Raw genomic sequence first — 22,760 nt, forward strand, 5'->3', positions numbered from 1 at the left:
ACATGCTGTCCGTTTCTGACATCTGCAATCTATGTCCACATGAGGCTGCCGTATCCAGCACTCATCCCAGTTAAGATCAGAGGGTATCGGTCTCTGACCAGGAGGCACAGTGAAGGCTTTTTTATTTATGACCTGAACTTCCCCTACTGTGCAGACGCACTAGAAACCCAGCTGCGCTTTGAAGCAAATTATTGATGATGTGGATTTATGATGATTTGTAAAGGTTTTAAAGTTAGAAGTTTGAGCCTCATGTTTGTTAAGCTCTGCCTGTGAACCTCACAAAGTCAAAGCCGTGGCTCTTCTCTGTTATAGTGTAATTTTGCCTACTTGAAGTAAAGTTTGGATAACACAGAAAAATCTTAGATTATCTGATTTAATTCATTTGATCTGGGACTCAGTGTGGGAGCCTTGGCAGCGCCTGTGGCACCTGCAGCAGCCGCTCCCTAACTGGTCAGATGCACCTCCGACTGGGAATACGTACCCTCTTTCATCTTCCTCTCTCCTCCGGTTTCATTCCACAGTCCTTTTCATCCATCAGTGGCCTCCAGTGTGTCCCTGCCAGTTCACTCTCAGCTTTCCTTAAAAGGAGGAGGGGGGTTAAAGGCAGCAAGCTTAACTGTCTGTGCCAGCCGCTGTCTGCTCCCAAATCCAAGGTGCTAACGTTGGAAAGAATTTTTATAGCTCAACAGAGTCTGTTTGAAAGCTGGCCGAAGTGAAAAGACTTCGTATTCCTAGAAATGTTAACACACTGGGTTTTGCTGTACCTCTTCTTGTGGAGCAGTCTTTATTGACACAAACTGCAGAGAAAGGGGCGACCCAGACTAATGCAATAAAGTTATATTAAGACTTAAAATTGAAGAAAACAGAAGTCTGTCTGCAGAAGAATCTGTCAGGTTAAGCACCAATGAAACCTGAGTTTAACACCAGGCTTTAGATGTTGGGCGAGAGAGAGAGATAGTTAAGCTCCCATGTTGAAGGCATCAAGGAGTGAGGCCTGTGGCAGTTTAGCTCCTGGTAGTATAACCCCCTATAAAGCAGGGCTATTAAAATGCTCCTCCTTTCACACGGAGTCTGGAGAGTTAATCAGAACCAGAGCACTGGACAGAACCGCTAACAAAAATGATGAGGCCACGTTGTGGCGTTCGTGGAGACTGGAGCTTAAAAGGTTCAGGCAAAATCCCACCTGTTAGGCAGAGAACCATTCAAACATGTTCACTTTTTGTGATAAAGTAACATTAAGTAGTGGATATTTGTGAAGTTGAAAGAAAATTATATTTTTTTACATATAAACAAACACCTGAAAAGCACGACACATTTGTGTTCCCTTTTACTCTGATGCCCCAGATAAAATCCAAGAGCTCAAATTGCCTTCAAAAGTCATCTGGTTGTAAAAAAAAAAAAAATTCCATCTGGGATAAAATCCCGGTAGGAATGCTTGATTTCTGTGTATACCAGGATTGAGTTTTAAGGATTTGTTTTGAGGTTTGTCTATCTGTAAAGATTTTTATTTTATTGAATTTTTTTAGCAACAGGTTTTATTGGTTTTACAAAGTACCACCATACAGGGGACAAATGTAAATGAATGCCACTTTTTAAATTGACGTTTGTGACTAAAACTGATAACTATGTTTATTTTTCCTACCACTTCACAATTATTTACTTTAAAATACATCAAACTTGTGGTTGTAATGTAACAAAATGTAAAAATAAAAAAGTTCAAGCAGCAATAATAATCCTTCTTAATGGAATATATTTTAAAATAAAGCTCTCCTCTGTGCTTGTCTGTGTTTTGCTTCATGTGTGGTCAGGTAGGTGCATTGACCAACTCCCTCTAAACCCCTGAGGATCACATTTGGCTTATTAATGTCATTTTCTATCCTCACACACTTTTAACCAACTCCCAAGCTACTACACAGTTTAGTTAAGTGGCCTAAAATTACCAAAGTAATACAAAAATAAAACAAGTATCTCAAGAGGAAGTATTGGCCTTCAAAAAATAAAAAGGCAAAATAAGTTTTTTTTTTTTGTCCTCCATGTTGAGTTTGTAGTGAAGCTAAGCCTCCCTCCTTGATCATATGTGTTTGCCAGGATTTGATGTAGCAACGCAGGTTGCTGTGGGAGTAAATCACTCCATCCCTGCTCATCCGGCTGAGGCCAGGGGCCAGAAAGGCTCTCGGAGGCGGCCAGGAAGCCTCTGAAGCTCTCCAGGATGTAGCTGTCAGCTGATCCTTCGTTCGGGGTGGGGTGGGGTGGGGGGGGGAGAAGGAGAGGAAGAAGGCGGGAGGGAAATTGGCAGGTGTGGATAGGACGAGCGAGTGTGGGCTCTCTCTTTCCCCAGCTGACAGTAACATTGGCAAGGTCTGCTAAAGACATATAAAAGCCCAGATTCTCTCTGTGTTTTTCTCCTGCTTTCCTTCAGCTTCCTTTGCTCCTGTAAGGACTGATCAGCTGCCCCGTCTGCTTTTGTTGAGGCAGATTTGGGGGGAAAAGCTGGGTTTGCGACACAAACTCCTTAAGAAATCACAGTGATGGGGACGTACGTGTTAAGCATCTGTTAGCTAAAGATATTTGGAATATTCTTGCATTTATTAAGTCATAGGTAGTGAAATCAGTTGAAAGTAGGCTGCAAAAGAAGGTTTAGAATATGTCTATTTTAAACAGATGCACACAGTTCTCGTCCAAGTGTGGGAGGCGAGCCCAGAGCGATTGCTCCATACAGTCTGAAGAAACTGGTCTGACTCCGGAAGAGAAATGTAAAACTTGATGTATAGTTTGTAAAAAAGAGTTTAAGAGTTTCTTATATTGACTTCTTCTGCAGTATGGATTTCTTTACAGCCAAAGCTCAGCGCTTTGGCTCCATATGTTACTTCAATCACTTCCTGGTACAAGAAACTTTCACCTCTAACTCAGCCCTCTTGCTAAGTCACCTGGAAAAGCCCAACCCACTCTCCCCTCCTCTCCCCAAAGCACCACACAGGCTCTTTTGAGTCTTTCTACAAGTGTTTGTTCAAATGTCTCTGTAAGACAGACTCGATGTCTAGTCACTGTAGTCATCATTGATATGGTTTTTAAGGCACATAGTAGAATGGAGCGGCATTTGCTTTGGAGTTTCATGTCAGTTGATTTTTGAAACCATTGTGATATCTGGAAAGGAGCAAAGCAAATCTGTGGACACCTTCTGCCAAGCTAAGCTCCTTTCCCTTTCATGTTTTATCGTGAACGTTAGTGTTGGCCTCTGTTTCTCATTCTTACCCAGTTTGAATGATGTTTTGCAAGCAGAGAGAACAGGAAAGGCAGAGCAGACATGGAAGAATAGAGGGATATCCCCTTACAGAGTTGCCTCCTTTTTCCTCCAGGATAGAAGGGTTGAGAACTTTGGAAAGGGTGGGGGGTTGGTAAATCACATCACCTGCCTGCATTCAAACTTCTGCACTCCCAAAGTAATTCATAAAGATTCATGCGGTAGTGTGTGTCTTTATGAATCCCTCTGAGGCGCAAGTCATGTCCCGTTTCTCTGTTTGAGTGTGTGCGTGTGCTCATAGACATTCAGATTAGCCCTATGTGGCCCAGATTACAACAGGATCAGTGCTACCATATATTACACCAGCCTCTGAGCTATCATTGGGACAGTGCGCCAGCGACAGCTTTAAGATCTTAAGACCCCATTTAATTACAGTTATACAAAGAGCAAAAGTACAGTAGCCATTTTACACAACCTGTTATTGAGAAATCTGCATGCAGCATTGGAGCTTCAGATGGAAAATGGTTGTTTTGACAAGAATGAAAGGGGGAGCATGGCTGTAGTCCTCAGGTACTGCGCCTCATTTGCTTCACACAAACACATGTGACATTTATGGGCTCCACTCTCCCGCTCAGATTGCGCCCATCTTGTGGCAGGAGCTGGTAATGCGTCACTGGATGAGAGATGTAACCTTTACCAGCTCGTTGTATTGGTGCTGATTTGCTGTCAGGCCGTTAGGAGCCTTAAGCAGGATCTGATTTGGGGTCCTTCCAGCAAATATCAGTCACTAAAGCTCAACTAATTTGCCATTTACAACTTTCTTTCTCAGATCTTGTCATGTTACAACCACAAACTTCACTTTTTGGTATTCTGTGTCCAACATAAAGTGGAAGGAAAGTGATTCACGCTTTGTATTTTTTTCCTAATAAAACCCAGGAAACTGTGGCATGTATTTATATTTAATTCCTCTGAGTCAATAATATTTTGCATAGCCATTTTTTGCTGTAATTGTTTCTCCAAATCTTCAGGGCTATGTCTACACCAGCTCTGCACAGCAAGAGATTAATTTCTCATTCTTGTTTGCAAAATGTCTCATGCTCAGTCGGATTTCATTAAGAGCATCTGTGAACATCATTTCACGTCCTGCCACAGGCAGGACGTAAATTGGATTTGGTTCTGGACTTGACTGGGCCTGTCTAACACCTGAATATGCTTTGATCTAAACCATTCCACTGCAGCTCTGTTTGTATGTCAGGATAATTTTTCTGCTTGATATTTGAATCTCCACTACATTTTCTGATCTTTAGCAGCTCAAAACTGGTTTCCTTTGAGGATTGCCACATAATTAGCACCATCCATCTTCCCATCAAGTGTGACCAACTTTCCCATCACGCTGAGGTATCCCCACAGCATGATGCTGCCCCCACAATATGTTAGCCTCAGTGTTTCCCGCAGGGTGTTATAAGCCTGGCGGGCCACCAGGCTTTACTTGTGCCCCCACCAGGCTTAGCATTGCTTATTTATTTAAGTTTTGTTTTTATGTTTGCATTTTTAAGACTTTATAGTTGGTTTTCAGATATTAATCTTCAAATCTTCCAGTAACTCATAATTATCAAGTGATATTTTCAAATTTCCTGTCAGTTTTAAACATTTTTTAACACAAGAACACGGCGGGGCGCTGGATGAATGACTGCCGAGCGCCCCAACCACCAGGCTTAGAAACTTTTCTGGGGGAAACCTTGAGCCTGATTTCATTGTTTTTTTTGTTTTTTTTTTGTTATACAGCTAACGTTAAAATATCCCAGAATTTGTCCTTACTTCTGCAATTTGTGGTTGTACCATTTAGAAAGTTGGGAAGTAAAACAGCTGGGGTATTTTATGAGCCGTAACCTATGGAAGAACACAATGCTTAATTCTGAAAAGAAATCTTACTGCATTTAATACCACTGATGTATCATGCAGGTGAACTACATAGAGAATTGGAACCTGAATAATTCAACAAAACAAAAACCGTACATATTCTGCTTGTACTTTTTTCCAGCTCTGTGTTGGAGCTGTAATGTGTTTCGTCTTGGCGTTCTCCTGGGATTAGATTAGATTTCAACATGTTGACTTCTGAACAATCAGCAATACTTTGTCTTTATGTTGTGTCTCCAAGGTGCCACCAGAGAAATCGGCTCTGCTCTGACAAGAATGTGCATGCGACACCGTAGCATTGAGGCAAAATTAAGACATTTCACAAAGTAAGAACCACATGTACATTTTTCTATATCTGTTTTGTTTCTTTTCTTGCACTGGAACCTTTTTGGAGGTTTTCTGTGCTTGAATTTACTTCCATGTTTTAAGCTTCATCCTTGTCTTGTTCCCGTAGTGTTCTCATGGAAGGTCTGGTAACGCCACTCCAAGACAGGATAGAGGAATGGAAGAAGACAGCCAATCAGCTTGACAAAGACCATGCCAAAGGTACAGCAACAAGAGAGTGTAGTAAAATCGACTCATGCTCTGTGTCTCGGTGTGAGTTGGAACATTTATGCACCTTTTCTCCCCCACTTTCTCTTTACAGAATATAAGAGGGCTCGTCAGGAAATTAAAAGAAAGTCGTTAGATACTATTAAGCTCCAGAAGAAAGCAAGGAAAGGTGAGGAAACCGTGCAAGGCATGCTTAGTAATCAAAACCTTGAAATTTAAGACGAGAGAAATCAGGGGGCAACTGGCTGTTGGGCTGTGCGGTGGTATTATAGTGAACTAGCACCATCTAGAGTGTAGACTGAGACATTCATGTTCTGTCAAATCAAAATCTACAGCAGCCTCAGTGGCTTCTCTGCAGCGAAGGATGGTTTGCTTTATGAATCATAGTAATTTCCCTTCCTCTTGCTGTGCTTTCATTAGCCCCTACTTCTGGTTCTGATTAACCTTCAATTTTAACATCCCAGCGGTACGAGCTATTCATAAACATGCAATGCAGTTTGATGCACCTAATGCTGCCTGTTCTTCTGTCTCTCCATCCCTGCCTGATACCGCAACCCTCCTCTGTTTCTTTCTGGCTTTCACCCCTGGCTGTAGAGCTTCTAGGTATGTCTGCTGCACTTCGCCTTGTATGAGAAACTCACATGCAAGCATCAAAACCATCATTAGATCAATCTGCCGTCAGAAAAGAAAAAAAAATACTGTGCTGTCTTAGCATTTTTAGCTGGAGGATGAAAGAGTTTAATACGCTTAAAGAATGTGCTTGCACGAGACGTTGGATGAAATTTGCAAGGGAAGATTGACTCTCCTGTCAGCTCTGCAGTGAAGTAACTGGTTGCCAGATGTCATTTGACTGAGCTAAGCAAAAAAAAGACTGCTCTGCTCAAAAATAGCAGAATCCACCGACAAGCATTTTAGACTTAGAAATTAGCACGCGGTGATATGTTCACTTTATATACGAAAGCACTGACATCTAAAAATTGCACAGTGTGCTGGGTAAAAAAGTGAAGCTGCTGCTTTCTTCCAGGTACCGTTAGTTTAATCTCTGCCTGCTGCCTCATGTCAATTGCTTTATTCACAATATTCAATATATGTCAAAGGACTAAATACAGGTTGCTAAATTTAACCTCTAAGTACAGCTACTATTGGCATTGTAAATTCAGAAAATTAAAATGATATAAATGATAGATACACGTAGCTAATATTTGTTAGGTAAATTGACTGGGCAGAGTTAAGGGCTCCACATTTTGGCACATCTACAGAGATGTGCCAAATGCTACAAATGTTATTTTTGTTCTCTAGCATAATCTCACACAGCAAAATATTGAAAAATAACGTGTTATGTTTGAGTGAATTTATTCAGTGAAATAAAATTACGCTAATATTTTTAAAAAAAAATTCTTTGCATCATACCTCTAGAGAGCATCTCCTTTATTTTCTATTTGTGTTCTAGATTTTCTGTTCAGCTCATAAGTCTGGGGAAGAGTTGATTCTTGTCTATAAAGACTTGGTTGTAAGTTTTGGATCGTTGTCCTGAGACTCATTGGCGACCCTTTTTCAGACGGTGTCAGTAAAATTAGCATTTAAACTGTACAGGTGTTTCGAAGAGATTGTAGATTGTAAAATCACAAGACCCTCATCATACTTGTCAGTGGGCATGAAGTGCTTTTCCAAATATTGAATGTTAGTCTGATTGGATTTGTATCATCTGGCCAAAGCATGCTTTTCCATGCTAGTAGAGTTTAGAAGACTCCACATATTTGCATTTCCAATGAAAGGACAGACAATGCCTTTCCTTCACGCGCTTCCCAAGCAAGTGGTTGGCATGTAAGTAGCAGTGAAAGCTTGTTATTGAGACTCAATGGCCCCAAGATCCCACTTTTTGCTAAAGTTTGCATATAGTAAGATTTTTAGATATTTTTTTAGCTCTTACTCACAGTGTGTTTTGGTAAGACAAACTTGGATCCTCATTCAGTGTTGTTGCCTCAGTTTCAGTTGTTTTTAAAAAAGGAACTCTGGGTTTGCTAATTAAAAATTCATAGACTGAATAACCTAAAAAAAAAGTAAATAATTAATTTTAGTTGATTTTTATAAAAATAAATCTTTCCTGACCTGTTGCAGTGTGGGATTTTGCCACTATATTAAGAATTGGGGGGTCCAGTAAATGTGTGTTATGATGCTATATTGCAGTTTCTAAAAGCCCTCCCACAATATAACAGTAGTGGAAAACAGTTGGTAAATACTAGATGTAATCATCAGGACAAGACCTTCAGTACCTAAATTGCCATGACCTTCTGCCTGACCTTTGGACAAATCCAAAAGGTGGAAAAAAATGATAAATCACATCCCTGTTTCCCGTTTGTTAGCCTCTTGAAACTTTAATGTGATTTTGAAATTCGAGGAAAGTCTGATTTTTATGTTCTTTTCAAACCGTTTTTATGAAGTAAGAAACTGTTGTTAAAAAATGGTCAATAAGTCAATCCCTCTGATGTATGCTTCTTCGTCACACCCTGACATTTAACCCTACGATGATGACTGCAGCTTGAAAATTGTCTTTAAGAACCTCTGAAAGTCACATTTTTATGGGGCTCTATGTTTAATTAGTGTTCTTACATAAGTGTGCTCTGAAAGATTGACTTTGTTCCTGTTAATTTATGGTCAACATAAAAAAAAAGACAAATAGTTTAATTTGAACTATTTATCGTTAAACACACATATGTGTGTTGTCAGTGATTATAATTCATATCACTGCAAAGTTATCGAAGTACCAACGTGGAGTTAATAGTGTAGCTTATTTTTAAGAGTCAACTGAAAATGCTAAGATACACATGCCCTGTGGTGAACATGTTAGTTCAGATCATGCAATCAAAGCAGAAATGCGGCATCTCATTAATCATTTTCATCCCTCATGTAACTGTGGTATGCAGCTCTGATCATTCTACACAGACTCGTCCTCTTCGGCATCCACACATCGTCCTTGATGACTTCTTTCAGATTCCTCCCGCTCCCATGTGCATGAACCATTTAAGTGTGAAGTCTGTCAGTGCATTGACCTCTAGTCCACAGCTGCTCATCATTATTTGTTCCAATCAATGTTTAATTTTTTTCTTCTTTCCCCTCTCCTTGACACTTTACGCTACTGCTACAATCATCACCCACCCCCTTTCAAACCTTAATGTCTTTTCCCACTGTTTATCCAACTCCCGTTTCCTCCCACGGTTTGCAAACTGTGCTGCTGCCTCACTCAGGCCGGGGAAACCTGCGCCCTCAGCTGGACAGTGCCATGCAAGATGTCAGTGACCTGTATCTGCTGATGGAGGAGACGGAGAAGCAGGCGGTGCGAAGGGCGCTTCTGGAGGAGAGGGGTCGTTATTGTACATTCATCAACTTCCTTCAGCCGGTGGTGGTGAGCAGCGTTTTATGCTTTATGTCCACAAGCGCTCCAAGGCTAAAATCTAGAGCGTTTCTTGTCCTTCGCCGGACAACTTTTGATTTATTGTGTTTTTCGCACAGAATGTGGAGATTGCCATGCTGGGAGAAATAACCCACTTACAAGCTATTGTTGATGACCTTACCATGTTGACTGAAGACCCGCACAAGCTGCCACCCGCCAGTGAGCAGGTAACAAGGCTGAACTGCTCCTAGTTCTCATAATGCTGTGGAAGTAATTGATGCACAATTCACTTCTGCACACAGTGAACGGGAGGGTGGAGGAGGTAAAATAAATCCCCATAGCTCACTGCCAGAGAACTGCAGAAATTAATGTCATCTTGGGGTCCTCAACTTTTCGTGTTAATCATCAGGCACATGCTGTGTTTTTGTTTGGGAGGCCAGGAAAAGGTTTTTCCATCCTCCCATCACAAATGTAAACATGTAGCGTTGGCAAAATACTCCCTGAACTTCAACTGGAAACTTGTGCTTTGTTGAGACGAGATTAAAACCTGTGGCTACATTACAGTCCCATGGAAACTAAGCGCTCTCTGAGCTGTCTGCGGTAGTTAATATATGACACTAATCAAAGGAAGTCCAGATTGGAGCTCTGTACATAAAGTAAATGTCTGAAAATTCATAAAACACATCAGTGGTGTCTGAAGACTTTTCTTTTTTTCCTATCTTAAAGCGTAGCATCTACTGAAGAACTGATTTGTACCTGAAGTCCTGTGATCTGTTCTCTTTTGGCGACCTTAAGCTCCACTCACACAATTTGTGTTAATGGCAGAAGGTGTGTGTCAAATACAGCGCAGGAGCAGTCTCTGTGTGTTTTCATCTTTAATCCAAAGCCATGGTCTATATACGCTATAGTGCCCGCTCCAGCTGCAATGCCAATGTACCCCTGATCGAAACCTTTGAGGTGAAGTAAAGAGAAGAGTCCATAAGACAGAGAGAGAACTGATCAGTGTTGTTCTATTGGGTTGGATAAAGTAGTAGCAGCTTTCCAATTTAACATCTGTGGGTCAGTTCACATTTGATCATTTTCTTAAAATAATACATTATTACTCTGCATCAATCAGCCTCAGGAAAACTTTTATATATGACACTTAAACTTGTCATCATCATTTCTTTGATGGATTTCTGCAGGTAATTCGGGATCTGAAAGGCTCTGATTACAGCTGGTCCTACCAGACTCCTCCTTCCTCCCCGAGCAGCACCAGTTCCAGGAAGAGCAGCATGTGCAGGTACAGCCTATAAACACACACAGGTCCTTTTGGTTCACTGCAATAAAAAGTCCTCTGCAGGCATTTCTGAAAATATATATATAAAAACTCTTCTTTGACTAAGAACTTCCAAGAACTTTCCTAAAGTTATTTACGGATAGGTTGGTAATGATGGATATTATTAACAGTGGAGCTGTTCTGAACAAACCCATGCTCAATCTTAACATCGCTCCTCCTAATATCAAAACTTTGAAAGACGTCCGTGTTAATATAAATTCGATGTGTCATCCTGACTGCCTGTGACAGTCGACATGCAGGACCTGTGGTACCTTGCGAGCTCCTCAGCTCCTTGCTCCAGGCAGATTTGTCATTTTCAAGCTTCTTCCAGCCAGATTACGTCGAAAGCTGTCAAACATCACAGGCAGAAAGGCACCAGCTTACACAGTAATCAAAACCAGCATTTTTTTTTTCTTTAAGGCTTTGACAGTTTATTTATAGATGTGCAGTTTTGGGGTTGAGAGAAAAGTCTGCCTTCAAACAGGACTCCTTGTAATGGGGGAGTTGAAGGGAAATCACCTTGCTTTGCTGTTAAAGTTTCTGTCAGAACCTCAGCAATGTCTCAAGCAATTAACACGACACGCTATTTTTAGTTTGTCCGTGTTTATTCACTCATAAATGTGTAAAGACACAGCTCACGTGTTTTAGAGACAATAAAGAAAGGTGTTTTTTAAAATTTCACTTTAGCAAAAGCAAAGCTGCATTAAACTTTTGTTGTTTTGATAATACTGTTCTCAGCTATGACATACAGACCTGTTGACTAATACTGATACTTTACTAGGAAACGGCCACTACGGCCCCATGTTGCAGCTCACGAAGCTCACCAAGATTGAGCCATAAGTCTTTGTGTATTCATTATTTGTATTAATGGTGGTTTAATTTTAAACTCTTAATCAATAAATTTGAACAGATTTGTTTAATCGGGGTGGGAAGATCCTTAAACAGGCAACTTAATAGAATCTCAAAAGCTACATTTGAGTCCAGTTGTTTTAATTTACGTTTGATTCTGGCCGGACCATTTTGGGTCAAAATACTTAAAATGAAAAAAAAAAAAAAAAAAAACGACTTGGAGAGAAAGGAGACAGTGAGTGCAACAGCTTGAGAGGACATTGAAAATCAAACAAGAAGGGTCACACAGTAGTAGTTCAGACATTACAAACAAAAAGCTAATCTATGATTATTGATATCAACTGATATGAAGCCCTCCTTTCGTGATAAAGGTTTTTAGCTGCTATCGGTAAAAGTGTGGATTCATACCAACTGACACAGTTGGCAGTAAAAGCCAACACTTTCACTATTGCATGACTTTTTTTTATATAATAGTGAGCACCCCAAAGATACATCCTTGCTAATATTTGGATAAATGTCCATCACTAAGCTGTAAATGAATCACACTTGAATGTTAACAAAGTCAGATTCTTAAATTTCACTTCAAATTAACAGCTAGACAGCTAATACCCAGAAACACTTCAATTCTCAAGCAGGACAATGACGTGAAGCTGTGAAAATAAACCAGATTAAATGCAATCTACCACTTCTGGAAAGTTTTGTCAGTCTTTTCAAGCATTTTACCCTGAAACAGAACTATTGAAATAAATCACTGAAAGCATGGATGTAAACTTCTCTATGAAGCCATATCGGTCCACTACAACCTCTACGTGGGTGAATCAAAGCAGAAACACATCTTTCTTTTTGACAGTACATGTACTTGGAAAGAAAGGAGACAATGAGTGCAAAAGCTTGAGAGGACTTAATCAGGGCTTTGGCCCTGAATAACATAGCTTGTTATTCAGGGCCAAAGCCCAACAGTGTCCACAGGAGCTCCAGCTATAGTGAAACTATGACCCAACCATCTCCGCATCCCAAGTTTGCCTTTGTTAGTCACTCAAATCCTTATTCTTGTCCATTCTTTCTGCTTCCAACACATTAACATCAAGGGCAGAATGTTCTGTTGCTGCGCAGTACTTCTCTACCACTGCCACGTTGTCAGCCTGATGAGTTAATCAGTGTTTTCAATTTTAGCCCATCTCATGGTTATACTCTGATAGTGGCAGAATCATTAGTGTATCTGTGCAAAAAAATAAAAAAATAAATAAATAAAAAAACAGGATTATTTATCAAAGGCGAGGGAAATAGAAGACGGTCCCTGGTTTTAAATAAATAATGATTATTCAATTTGCCATGTTTAATTTGGCATTCCTTCTTAAGCCTCATTCTAGAGAATGAAGATTAATGAGAAGTGATAACTGCGGATGCGTTCCGTGGGGATGTGAGGAGGGGAGCGGGTGTGGGGGAGGAGGAGTGCCGCGGGAAGGTGCGGAGTGCGTTTCTAAATGTGTGGGTGACAGAGGAAAGCAACTCTGAACAGAGATAACAAAGCAGGAGACAAAATGCACAAAGCCAGCTCTTAATCTTCAGAGGAGAAGAAAAAAATCAAATAAAGGGATAATGTTTTAATGCTCTTTGATGCTCCAAAATTAAAAGAATGGCATCATTTAGCAAACATTCACGCTTGCAGCTTTTATGATCAGGTTTTTAATTTAGCCTGTCCTGTTTTTGCACAAATCCTCTCCTAAAAAAAGAAGGATATTTCATAAAAAAAAATTGAAAAGGATAAAAAACATGACAATATTGATTATGGGATTGTTTATTATTCCCACTCTGTTTGTAACATTGTGCCAACAGTTTGCTTCAGATGCCCTCAGCGGGAGCTCATCGGCTCAGCAGCGTCTCCTCCCACGACTCTGGCTTCGTCTCACAGGATGCCAACACCCATTCTAAGCCTCCGTCACCCATGCCCTCGGATATCACCAGCCAGGTACCTGTCTTTGTAATGATTCTGAAAAATCTTTCTTTTTTTTAATCTAAATAATACAAAGAAACAGGATTTTGTACTCCAGCAGCCTTGTGCTCCCCAGAGATTCCTCCGGCAGTAATGCTGCAGGGCAGGAGGCTACAGCAACAGCTTCACTTTCTTGTCAAAGTAACACAGTGCTTTGAAATAAGTATTTACCCTTACATTCTAATCTTTTTAGATTGAGTTTAATATGAGCCAAAAAGTAAAATTTTAGTCCTTCCTCAAGTAAATTCAACCTTTATTTTAATTTATTAGGGGAAAAAAAACATCATTTGCTTGTTTTTGTCTGATATTTGTATTTGTTCAATCATTTGAAACACGCAAGTTTGACCCAAAAAATGCAGAAAGAGAACAATTTCAATAGGGGCGAAATATGTTTTTTCCCCCCTCACTATAAATTGCTTGCTATTTTTTTAACCAACAATTACACCCAATCTAGTGTAGCAAGTCTGCTTTTTCATGTTTGAATGTCAGATACAAATCCCTCGTCTCAGCAAGAGCTTGATAGTCAAACAGAGATTTTCACGTTCAATGTAATCATTTGCAAATATGGAGTTCTTATCCCACTGGACTGATAAAGTTATTCAGCCTCTCATGGTCGGAACAGATTGCAGTGTATTGAAGACACTCAGTAGTGCTCCAGCACACCAGCTGATGCAATGTTCCTTTTCTGAATAAATGATCTTACAGGCTTCTTTATTTTCGGTCTCGGCTGCAGTCTATAGATCCCATAAGAAAAGGGGAAGAGAAAAAAAATAATCCATCTAGCTAAAGCTTATCAGCGCTCTTTTTTTTCCGACTCCCAACCCTCTTCCTGTTCATTTCTCCCACCTACCTCCTGCTCCTGATTTCCTCTGCAACTGTTCTTTACTTCATCTTCCCTTCCCTAGAAATCCACAAGCTCAGCCTCCTCTGAGGCCTCAGAAACCTGCCAGTCTGTCAGCGAGTGCAACTCTCCTACAGCGGTTAGTACTGCATGCATCCTACCAACGCTCACAGACATGCACTCACACACGCTGATTTGCAGCCCGTTTCCTCTCATTGTTAACTACGGGTCTTTTTTTTTAAAAAGCCCATTGGCTGCTCACGGCAGCCGCACTGCAGTTTGACGTGGACTACTCCTGGATGTTGAGAGCTCTGACTCAGTCTTGTCTGTCCATTTCCGCAGTATGGCTCATGCTCATCCTTCGGTACCTTCCGCCCTGCTTTCTCTCACTCTGGCACCATCAGGCCTCTCTCTGTCATACTCCCTGCGTCCCCCACATTTAACCACTCACCTGGATCCAACAATCCTTCACCCTCATCAAAGGTTCCTAGCTGGAAGGTTTGTTTTTGTTTGCAGTTTTTAGTTCTGAGTTTGTAATTTTTTTTCTTGCTGCTTTGCATTTTTTTTGGTGGTTTATTTTTTGCTGCTAACTTCACAATCACCCTCATGCTGTTGCCCACTGAGCTCAGCTTTCCAGCCTTTCCTTCAGATTGTGTGTTAACTGAGAATTAACACTGTCACAGCCTACCCTGGTCTGCACATATCTGCACACGCCTCTAAGCAGTCCCTGAGCCAAATGTATTTAACTGAGAGTACAACTGTTGGATGGCACAAAAACACACACGCACACACACACGCACCCACACACACACACACACGCAAAAAGAAAAACGGAGATGCAAAGTTGGAAGAGCTGTCTAATTTTTCCATCTGCTCCAGCAGGACTGGGCCAAGTCGAGCTCCTGCGAGCCGACGTTGGCCAGCACTCCGCAGCGCAGGAGGGACTCTGTGGAAAAGATGAGAGAACCACCCAGTCCGCAGGGATACTCCGGGATGCAACCAGGTGACCTGCACAGAGCAAGAAGTGGCCCAGGAATTATTACAGCTAAGGTACGACAAGCCCATGGAGTTTAAATGTAAATGTCTGTAAATTCATTCCTATGCCTCTGGGATTGAAGTGCGGTTTTAATGCAAATGTGTCCCAGTCTGTGTGCTTTTCCTCCATATATCTGATTCTGCGTGTGTGCTTCAGCATGGAGAGCCCCCGTCTCCAGCTGCCAGTACGCTGGCTATGGTTCTCACCAGAGGCCTGAGCATGGAGCAGCAGAAGAGTAGCAGGGACTCTCTGCAGTACTCCAGCGGCTACAGCACTCAGACAAACACCCCGTCCTGTTCCGAGGACACGATTCCATCGCAAGGTAAACCTCTTCCTGAAAAGCCAAACACTCTGTGAGCTAGACGATTTTATGTATTTCATTCAGCCAGCAATGCCCCGCGTATTGATTGAGACCTGGTCATTCTTACAGCATGAAGTGCATTCAGTACATTGCACTTTTGCACATTTTATCATTTTAAAACAGGAAAAAATACATGCACTTTTTGGGGAAAATTGTACATGACTGTTATATGAAGTAAAATGAAAAAGGGGACTTTCACCATTTATTTATTTATTTATTTATTTATTTATTTATTTATTTATTTATTTATTTATTTATTTATTTATTTATTTTTGTAGAAATGTGAAAAGTGTGGAGGTCATATATTTAAATAGCAAAATGAAAGGAATTCCTTTCAGAAATCAGTAGTTCACTTGTGTGTAATTAATTTTCAATGCAAGTACATCTGTTCTGTGAAGGTCTGATAGGTTTGTTAAAGAGTCATTAGTAAAAGGAAAAGAGCACAATAGACAAGTCAGGGCTAAGGTTGTGGAAATATTAATTGCAGGGATAGGTAATTGGATAAATCACAAGCTCTGAAAAGCTGTTGAATTCAGTTTCTGAAAGTGAAAACACTGTGGTACGACTGTAAAACAACTTCCCCATTTATTAAGATGCCCAATGAAGACTGTGTATGTTAGCCTGGTTGTGTGTATTAATGCATATTAACTCACATTTGTTGTTTGACCTATTAAAATAGACAGTTTTAAGCATTTTTAGCAAGGTTCTCAAGTATTCCTGGATTTCAGCTCTTCGCTGGCGGTTGTTGTTATCCACCTATGAATGAATAACATTGTAGGGCCATCAAACAGGACAACCATAAACATACAGTAATATGGCTTAGATGAAAGCTTTTCTCTGTTCAAATTCTCAGTCTGAGTTTATTGCCCAAAGAAAAATGAGCAGAATTTCTGTCTCAATATAGAAACTTGCAGGAGTAATTGCTGCAAAGTACAGTTCAATCAAGTATTGATTCTTGGGTGTTAACTAAAAAGATTAAGCTGAACTTTTCAGATTTTTATTTAAAAAAAGAAAAAGAAAGATTAAAAAATAATATGTACCTTTGCCTTTCGCTTCATCATATGCTCTACTTTGTGTTTAATGTGGAAAAAAATCCAAGGAAATGCAAGTTTGTAATTGCCAGGCAACTAAATGTTAAGAAGTTCAAGGAGTTTAAATACTTCTCAGCACAGTAATTTCCTAATTACCCTGTAGCCTGTGAAACAAATTTACCTGAGTCTCAGTGTAGTTACTGTGAGCCGCAGATGAACTCATCAAAATAACACTTGTCAGAAATTTTATCATTTAGTGTATGAAAAAACTAAGTAAAAATCCAAATGACTCATTTTCTCTTTCTAGGTTCTGATTATGAGTGCTATTCACTCAATGGGGATGTTGACAACGAGGGGCAGCCAGACTTTGACAAGTCCTCCACCATCCCACGCCACAGCAACATTGCTCAGAGCTACCGCCGCATGATTCAAACCAAGCGCCCTGCAAGCACAGCAGGTCTGCCTGCAGGTAAGAGCCTGCAGGGGACTCCTAATGGCGCTGGAGGAAACAGCCCTGGAGTCATTTCCTCTGGGACGGCAACCATCCGCAGGACGCCATCCTCCAAAACTGGAGTGAGACGCACACCATCCACGTCTGGGCCCATTCCCATCCGGCCCCCCATTGTTCCAGTCAGAACTCCCACAGTGCCAGACTCTCCAGGGTCCGCGAGCCCATCCCCACACCACCTGGGTGGTGAGGAGTTTCTGTACAGTGATGACCCGACCGCTGGCGACTACATGAGGGCCTCTCCCAAGCGGATGAGTCTTCCTGATACAAGTTGGGGCTATGGAGGAGGAGGAGGGGTGGAGAAGACTGCTTACGCCCAGCAGGCCCCCGGCATGGCTGCCCACGCAGCTGAGGAAGACCCTCAGCTTGCTGCCAACCGTCACAGCCTGGTTGAGAAGATAGGAGAGCTGGCAGCCAGCGCTCACGCCCTCGGTGAAGGTCAGTACCCGTTCCCCAGCTTACTGTCGGGGGACACGGCTCAGCATGCACCCCAGGTGACATCGTCTGTTACCCAGGAGGATGTGGATATGCTAAAAACCATTCGCCGTGGGGTGAAGCTGCGCAAGACGGTAACCGACGATCGGTCGGCTCCCAGGATTCTTCGGTAATTCAAGCAGAGGAAAGCCCTTAAAACTGAAGCACTCATAGACTGAGGCACAATGAACAAGTAGGACAAAAGGTGGTCAATGAAAGCCAGTTGACAAATAAAGAGACTTTGAAGTATGTTAAGTAATTTCATGTCATGTATGTATTGCGTTCGTACAAAGTAATCCATTTATTTTCTTTCTGTTGTCATTTTTATTTTTTTGTTTGGTGAGCTGTGTTGCTGTGCATCTCCGCTTCAGCCCAGTTTTTCCCAGTGGTCCCAGTGTGCAACACATTACACAGCTGAATGCTCTTACTATTAACACTTCTGTGTGTACATTTCTCAATGACCACGGCCACCTGTCAGTGGAAAGTGGGCGACACAGTGCTCTGTGAGCCTGTCTCGTTTCTCATCGTTACTGTCCAAGTATTACTGTTTTGTTTCGTAAGCTGGACAGCAGTTGTGTAATTTTGTGTAAAAATAGAAGCAATATGGCAGTGCTTATATTGCTGTACTGTACTGTCAATATATTCTGCTATTAAACTGGCTTTTTACTGAACAGCTGCATTGTTTTTGCTACAAAATTATTAAAATTATTCTTCATTAGAGTGTGACGGTTTTTAAATTATGCAAATTTGTTTGTTTGTGGTTGCTGAAATGTGGAGCAGCAGTTATTATGAACATGGATTAATTAGGATATATATTTAAATGGGCTATGTGCTCCAACTATTTCCCTTGCCTTTTGAAGTTCTTCGTTTCCTACTCAGGTTTTTTCAGATGTGTAGATTAATTAGAGTTTTATTTCCTCAAGAGCCTTCTTTACTGTAAATATTTATGCAAAAGTTAATCAGCATTTTTTTTTTGTTATTTACTCACTACATTAATGATACTTTTCCAGCTTTTTAACTTCAAAATATATGACCGTATTTTTTCTTGTCCAGGCCTTAACGACGTATATGAGAATGCAATAATTTAAATAGACGAGTGGGGGCGCCGGAGGCCCTCTGGCGTGGTTAAACTGGTCGCATGCTGATTTTGGATCATAAACGTGAATCTTACTGGTGTTTGACGTAAAAGATTACAAGGTAGGTTGAAATGATACAGATATAGCAGGGCACATTTTCAGTATTTGTGAAAACAAAAAAAAATGTCGACGGAACATATTTACCAAAAATGTTATCAAAGTACTGTTTTTTTTTTTGTTTTTTTTTGTTTACTTCCTGAGAGCAAAACGTCACTTCTAAAAACTGCGAGGGGTTCATTTGCTGCAAAATCCAGGCCACCAAACAGCTGGGGCTAACATTGTACACCTTTCGCTGCCCACTCTTTATTGGCAGAAATGCTAAAATCTGAAGCAAAATTCTTCTAAATGTTCCATTTATTTTTCAGAAACTGCTGAAAGTCCTATCTTTGATATCCGCTCACATAACTCTAAAGTGTCTCTCCCTTCGTGGCAGTAACAATGAACTCTGACTTGCGTTTTCTGGGAAAAGAAACCAGATTTAATAGGTGATGCTTGCGCAAGAATCCCTTTTAAAAACTTGCATCAAAAGGCTACTCAGTAGTGTTACCTTGAAAAAAATATAACAAGAACATAGATGTGATTTAAAAAATTGGGAAACTAAGATTGAAAGAATGACGTTATAGAGTAGATCTATCCCGTCTGGCAAATCACAATATATAAGAAGGTATGTCTTAAAAGCAGCAGAGAAATGTTTTAATAACAAGAAACAATGTGCCATGAGGCTTTCTTTGGATTTTAAGTTAGTTGAAATAGTGGTTCTCACACTTTAAATGACTAGTACCATTTTAGTAGATACACTATTTTACTAAGTTTCTAATTACCACCTGATGAGCTGGGAAATAATGCAGTAAAATGTTTTCCCAGTAGAAATTTACAAGCTAGAAGTTTTAAACCAAATGTTTATATACTCTATAATCAGGCATGCTGCCTTTTTCCACTGTCTGACATTAAACCAGAATAAAGCTTTCCTGATAGAGTAACTGAGTCAGGTTTGTAGGATGCCTTTCTTCCAGACACATTTTCAGCCCATAAATTTTCTGTTGGTCTTAGATCATGGATTTCTGATAGCCACTTCAAAACAAATGTTCTTTGTCCTCAAATAACTAATTTGGCTGTATATGTAGAGTCACTGTCCATTTGGAAGATCCATTTTGTGGCTGATGTCTTGAGATGCCACTTCGGTATTTCTATGTAATATTTGTTTTTCTCCATACTGTGTGAAGTACTCATCTGGCAAGTGGCAACAGCAACCTCAGCACTGTATCATGATGCTGGCACCACTTCATAGTTTGAATGGTGTTCTTTTGCTGGGAAGTCTCTGTCCTTGTGTGTATTAGCAAATAGCAGCCTAGCTTTTTGTGTTTCTTTTGGAGCAAGAGGTTATTTCCTTTGGTGGTCTTCAATTGATGTTGGTAGGAAACTCAGTTACATGTGGATAATGACGCTTCAGCAACCACCCTCCCAAGGTTTTAATTTATGTTCTGAAATCTATGTTATATCTGGTATATGATGGCTGGACATTCCCATTATGGTAATATTTACATGTAGTTATTTGAGCAGATGGGTCAGGGAACTTCAGACATCTGGGAGTTGTACCAAAGGATCAACCCAAAGTTAATGAGGTCAACAATTCCTGATGTCTTGGATGATTTTTTGTGATTTTCTCATGATGTGATGATTTAAATTGTATTGTCGGGTGTGACACCATTTACCTCATATCTGAAGCTTACAAAGCTATTACATCATTATCTGAAGTTTCTCAAAGTGTTCAAAGGCAGAGTAAACTTGTGAATTTGAAGAAAATTCTAAAAGCATTTCTAGTACTCTAGTATTTAGCAAATAGAAGTGATGTAGAAAACCTTAACTAATCTAGTCAATTTTGTGTCTGACATTGAGAAAAATAGGTTTTGTCCATGTGACGTTTTCTACACTGTATGTAAATATCTCATTTCATCTGTTCTTGATTTCATTTGCCGTTCATGCAAACTCAACGGGTTGAGACCCGATCTAAAACACAAACTTTAGTCTGCTGTCTGGAAAGTGCTTTGAGCCTCAGAGTGGTCAGAGGAACTGGGGTGGTGGTGGTGGGAAAGTGCATATTATTGATCGCAGAGTCAAAATTTAGTATGGCTACCTTGTGACTAACAGCTGCAAGAAAATACTGTTTATCTGTATGTGTGACATTGTTTTTGATTTTATAAAATCCAGATACATTTGCTGTTATTACATTGTGTTGCTAAGAATAGTTAGCTTGGGCATCAAACACATCAATTGCGATCCAAATAGTTTTCTCACTTGGAGTAGCAACACAGTTTGTTTGGGTGTTTGTGTCCCAGATCCTAATTCACACATCAGACATGGATGCATGTCTGATGCATGTAGTCACCTGCTTGTTCCTGCTTTAGTGTTCTCCACTACATCGTCAGTTTACTTTTGTTTACCTTGCAAATAATTAATACTCAAATTTCTTTTGAGTACCATCAAAGGCTGCCCAAGTACCAGTGGTGTTTGTACCACAGTTTGAGAGCCATGTGTTAGAAAATGCTCCATGACCTTCATGTGCACGGAAATTGTCAGTCTTCTTTACTCAGATACCTCTTGCTATTTTTCACACTAGATTATCTTATTCTCTTCCACCCTAACGCATCTGTCATGATCCTGTCAGCTTCATAAATAGCACATGGTTGAATTTACACTGTTAGTTCATTACCTTGAACTGGTAGAGAAGCGACAGCCCGACTAATGGCTTAGACCTGATAGGCTAATTAACTCAGAAAAAGAGCTAATTTATTTATTTTTTCTGCATCCAAGGTTATGCTCTGACTGAACCATGATTCAAAGAATGCTAACACTAGCTCCTACAAAAAACAAAACCAAAAACCACCAACTCTACTTTGGCATGCAGATGATGACGAACAATTGAGATTTGTCGATTTTTATTTTTGTTTTGATTTCCATGGTTAAGGGTAGCATAAAGCTGCTTTCCAAGTGAAGTTTTTAAATCACAGGCTTTGCTAATCACAGCTTAGAGTAAAAGTGAATTTCCAACAAGACATGGTTCCCAGGGTTCTATTTCTAAAGAACAGTGTATTCATTAATCTTGACTGAAACTTTGCCTTTTCCCTCTTTTGCTTTAAGTGCCTGATATGGTTCCTGTTTACTGAAGCTCTTTGAAATGTTCAATTCAGGAACATCAAATACTGTGTGGAGTTTAAAAAAAAATTTACATTAGAATATTAAAGACCCATTCATCCATCCATTCACCATCTTCCGCTTAATCCGGGGTCGGGATGCGGGAGCAGCAGCTCTCCCCAGCCACTTGGGCCGGCTTTTCTGCTGAAATTCCAGGCAGTCGAAAAACATTTTCACACTTTTTACATATTTTTGGTCGTCTCCATGTGCTTTGAACATCCAGAAATGTTACATTTTAGCCATCCTTCTAACTTAAGCTGTGAAAAGCATTCTCTCCCTGCTTTTCACAGGGATACCATCTATGAAAAGCAGGTTTTATATCTTGCCACAAATTCTCAATTGGATTTAAATCTGGACTTTGACTAGGCCATTTTATATATGAATATGATTTAAACCAATCCATTTTAGCTCTGGCTTGTTTCTGTATGTTGTTGGTTCTCTTCATATCCTGTTGCAAACTCCAAACATGATTTTTGTAGGCTAGCAATCAATAATGGTTCTCCTCTTGACAAATTTTTGGTGTGCACTACTAAAACTTGTTACAGGTGCAGATTCTCCTACCTAAGTTGTGGATATCTATCCAGTATTGCAGAGGGCCTACTGGCCTTTTCTCTGATCAACATTGTCCTTGCCCAGGCTCTCAGTTTAGATGGATTGACGTATCTTGGCAGATTTGCAGTTGTGCCACACTATTTCTATTTTTAGATAATGAAGTGAAATGTGATCTGTGACATGTTTTAAAGCTTGACAAATACCGTAGACAAAATAATTTTTTGTACTTCCCTTTCACTTCACCATTGTGTACTACTTTGTGTTGCTCGGTCACATAGAGACCTGATAAAATACTTTGAAGTTTCTGTTAATATTGTAATAAAGTGTGAAAGGTTCAGGAGCAATTAATACTTTTACAAGGCACTGCA

The 22,760-nt window shown here is 40.3% G+C and overlaps 2 protein-coding genes across 9 annotated transcripts in view; both read left to right on the forward strand.

Moving 5' to 3' along the window:
- The window catches only part of mtss1la (MTSS I-BAR domain containing 2a), a 36,133-nt gene extending 17,950 nt beyond the window's left edge, over positions 1 to 18,183 (forward strand). The window contains exons 4-16 of one of the 8 annotated variants that reach the window (XM_044125197.1): positions 5,400 to 5,484; positions 5,613 to 5,704; positions 5,805 to 5,879; positions 6,305 to 6,313; positions 8,956 to 9,113; positions 9,221 to 9,328; positions 10,286 to 10,383; positions 13,105 to 13,237; positions 14,167 to 14,241; positions 14,445 to 14,600; positions 14,982 to 15,152; positions 15,295 to 15,460; positions 16,838 to 18,183. In XM_044125197.1, coding sequence (XP_043981132.1) covers positions 5,400 to 5,484; positions 5,613 to 5,704; positions 5,805 to 5,879; positions 6,305 to 6,313; positions 8,956 to 9,113; positions 9,221 to 9,328; positions 10,286 to 10,383; positions 13,105 to 13,237; positions 14,167 to 14,241; positions 14,445 to 14,600; positions 14,982 to 15,152; positions 15,295 to 15,460; positions 16,838 to 17,646 — 2,135 coding nt within the window. In that variant the 3' untranslated portion in view covers positions 17,647 to 18,183. The remainder of the gene's footprint in view (positions 1 to 5,399; positions 5,485 to 5,612; positions 5,705 to 5,804; positions 5,880 to 6,304; positions 6,314 to 8,955; positions 9,114 to 9,220; positions 9,329 to 10,285; positions 10,384 to 13,104; positions 13,238 to 14,166; positions 14,242 to 14,444; positions 14,601 to 14,981; positions 15,153 to 15,294; positions 15,461 to 16,837) is intronic. The other 7 variants (XM_044125198.1, XM_044125201.1, XM_044125202.1 and 4 more) reach the window with 7 other exon arrangements.
- Positions 18,184 to 18,642: 459 nt separating this feature from the next.
- Positions 18,643 to 22,760, forward strand: part of LOC122835821 (neural-cadherin-like) — a 139,676-nt gene continuing 135,558 nt past the window's right edge. The window contains exon 1 of the mRNA XM_044125208.1: positions 18,643 to 18,709. The gene's annotated coding sequence lies outside the window, so the exon portion shown is untranslated. The remainder of the gene's footprint in view (positions 18,710 to 22,760) is intronic.

The sequence above is a fragment of the Gambusia affinis genome, linkage group LG08 (genome assembly GCF_019740435.1).
Source record: "Gambusia affinis linkage group LG08, SWU_Gaff_1.0, whole genome shotgun sequence".
In the NCBI taxonomy this organism is placed as follows: domain Eukaryota; kingdom Metazoa; phylum Chordata; class Actinopteri; order Cyprinodontiformes; family Poeciliidae; genus Gambusia; species Gambusia affinis.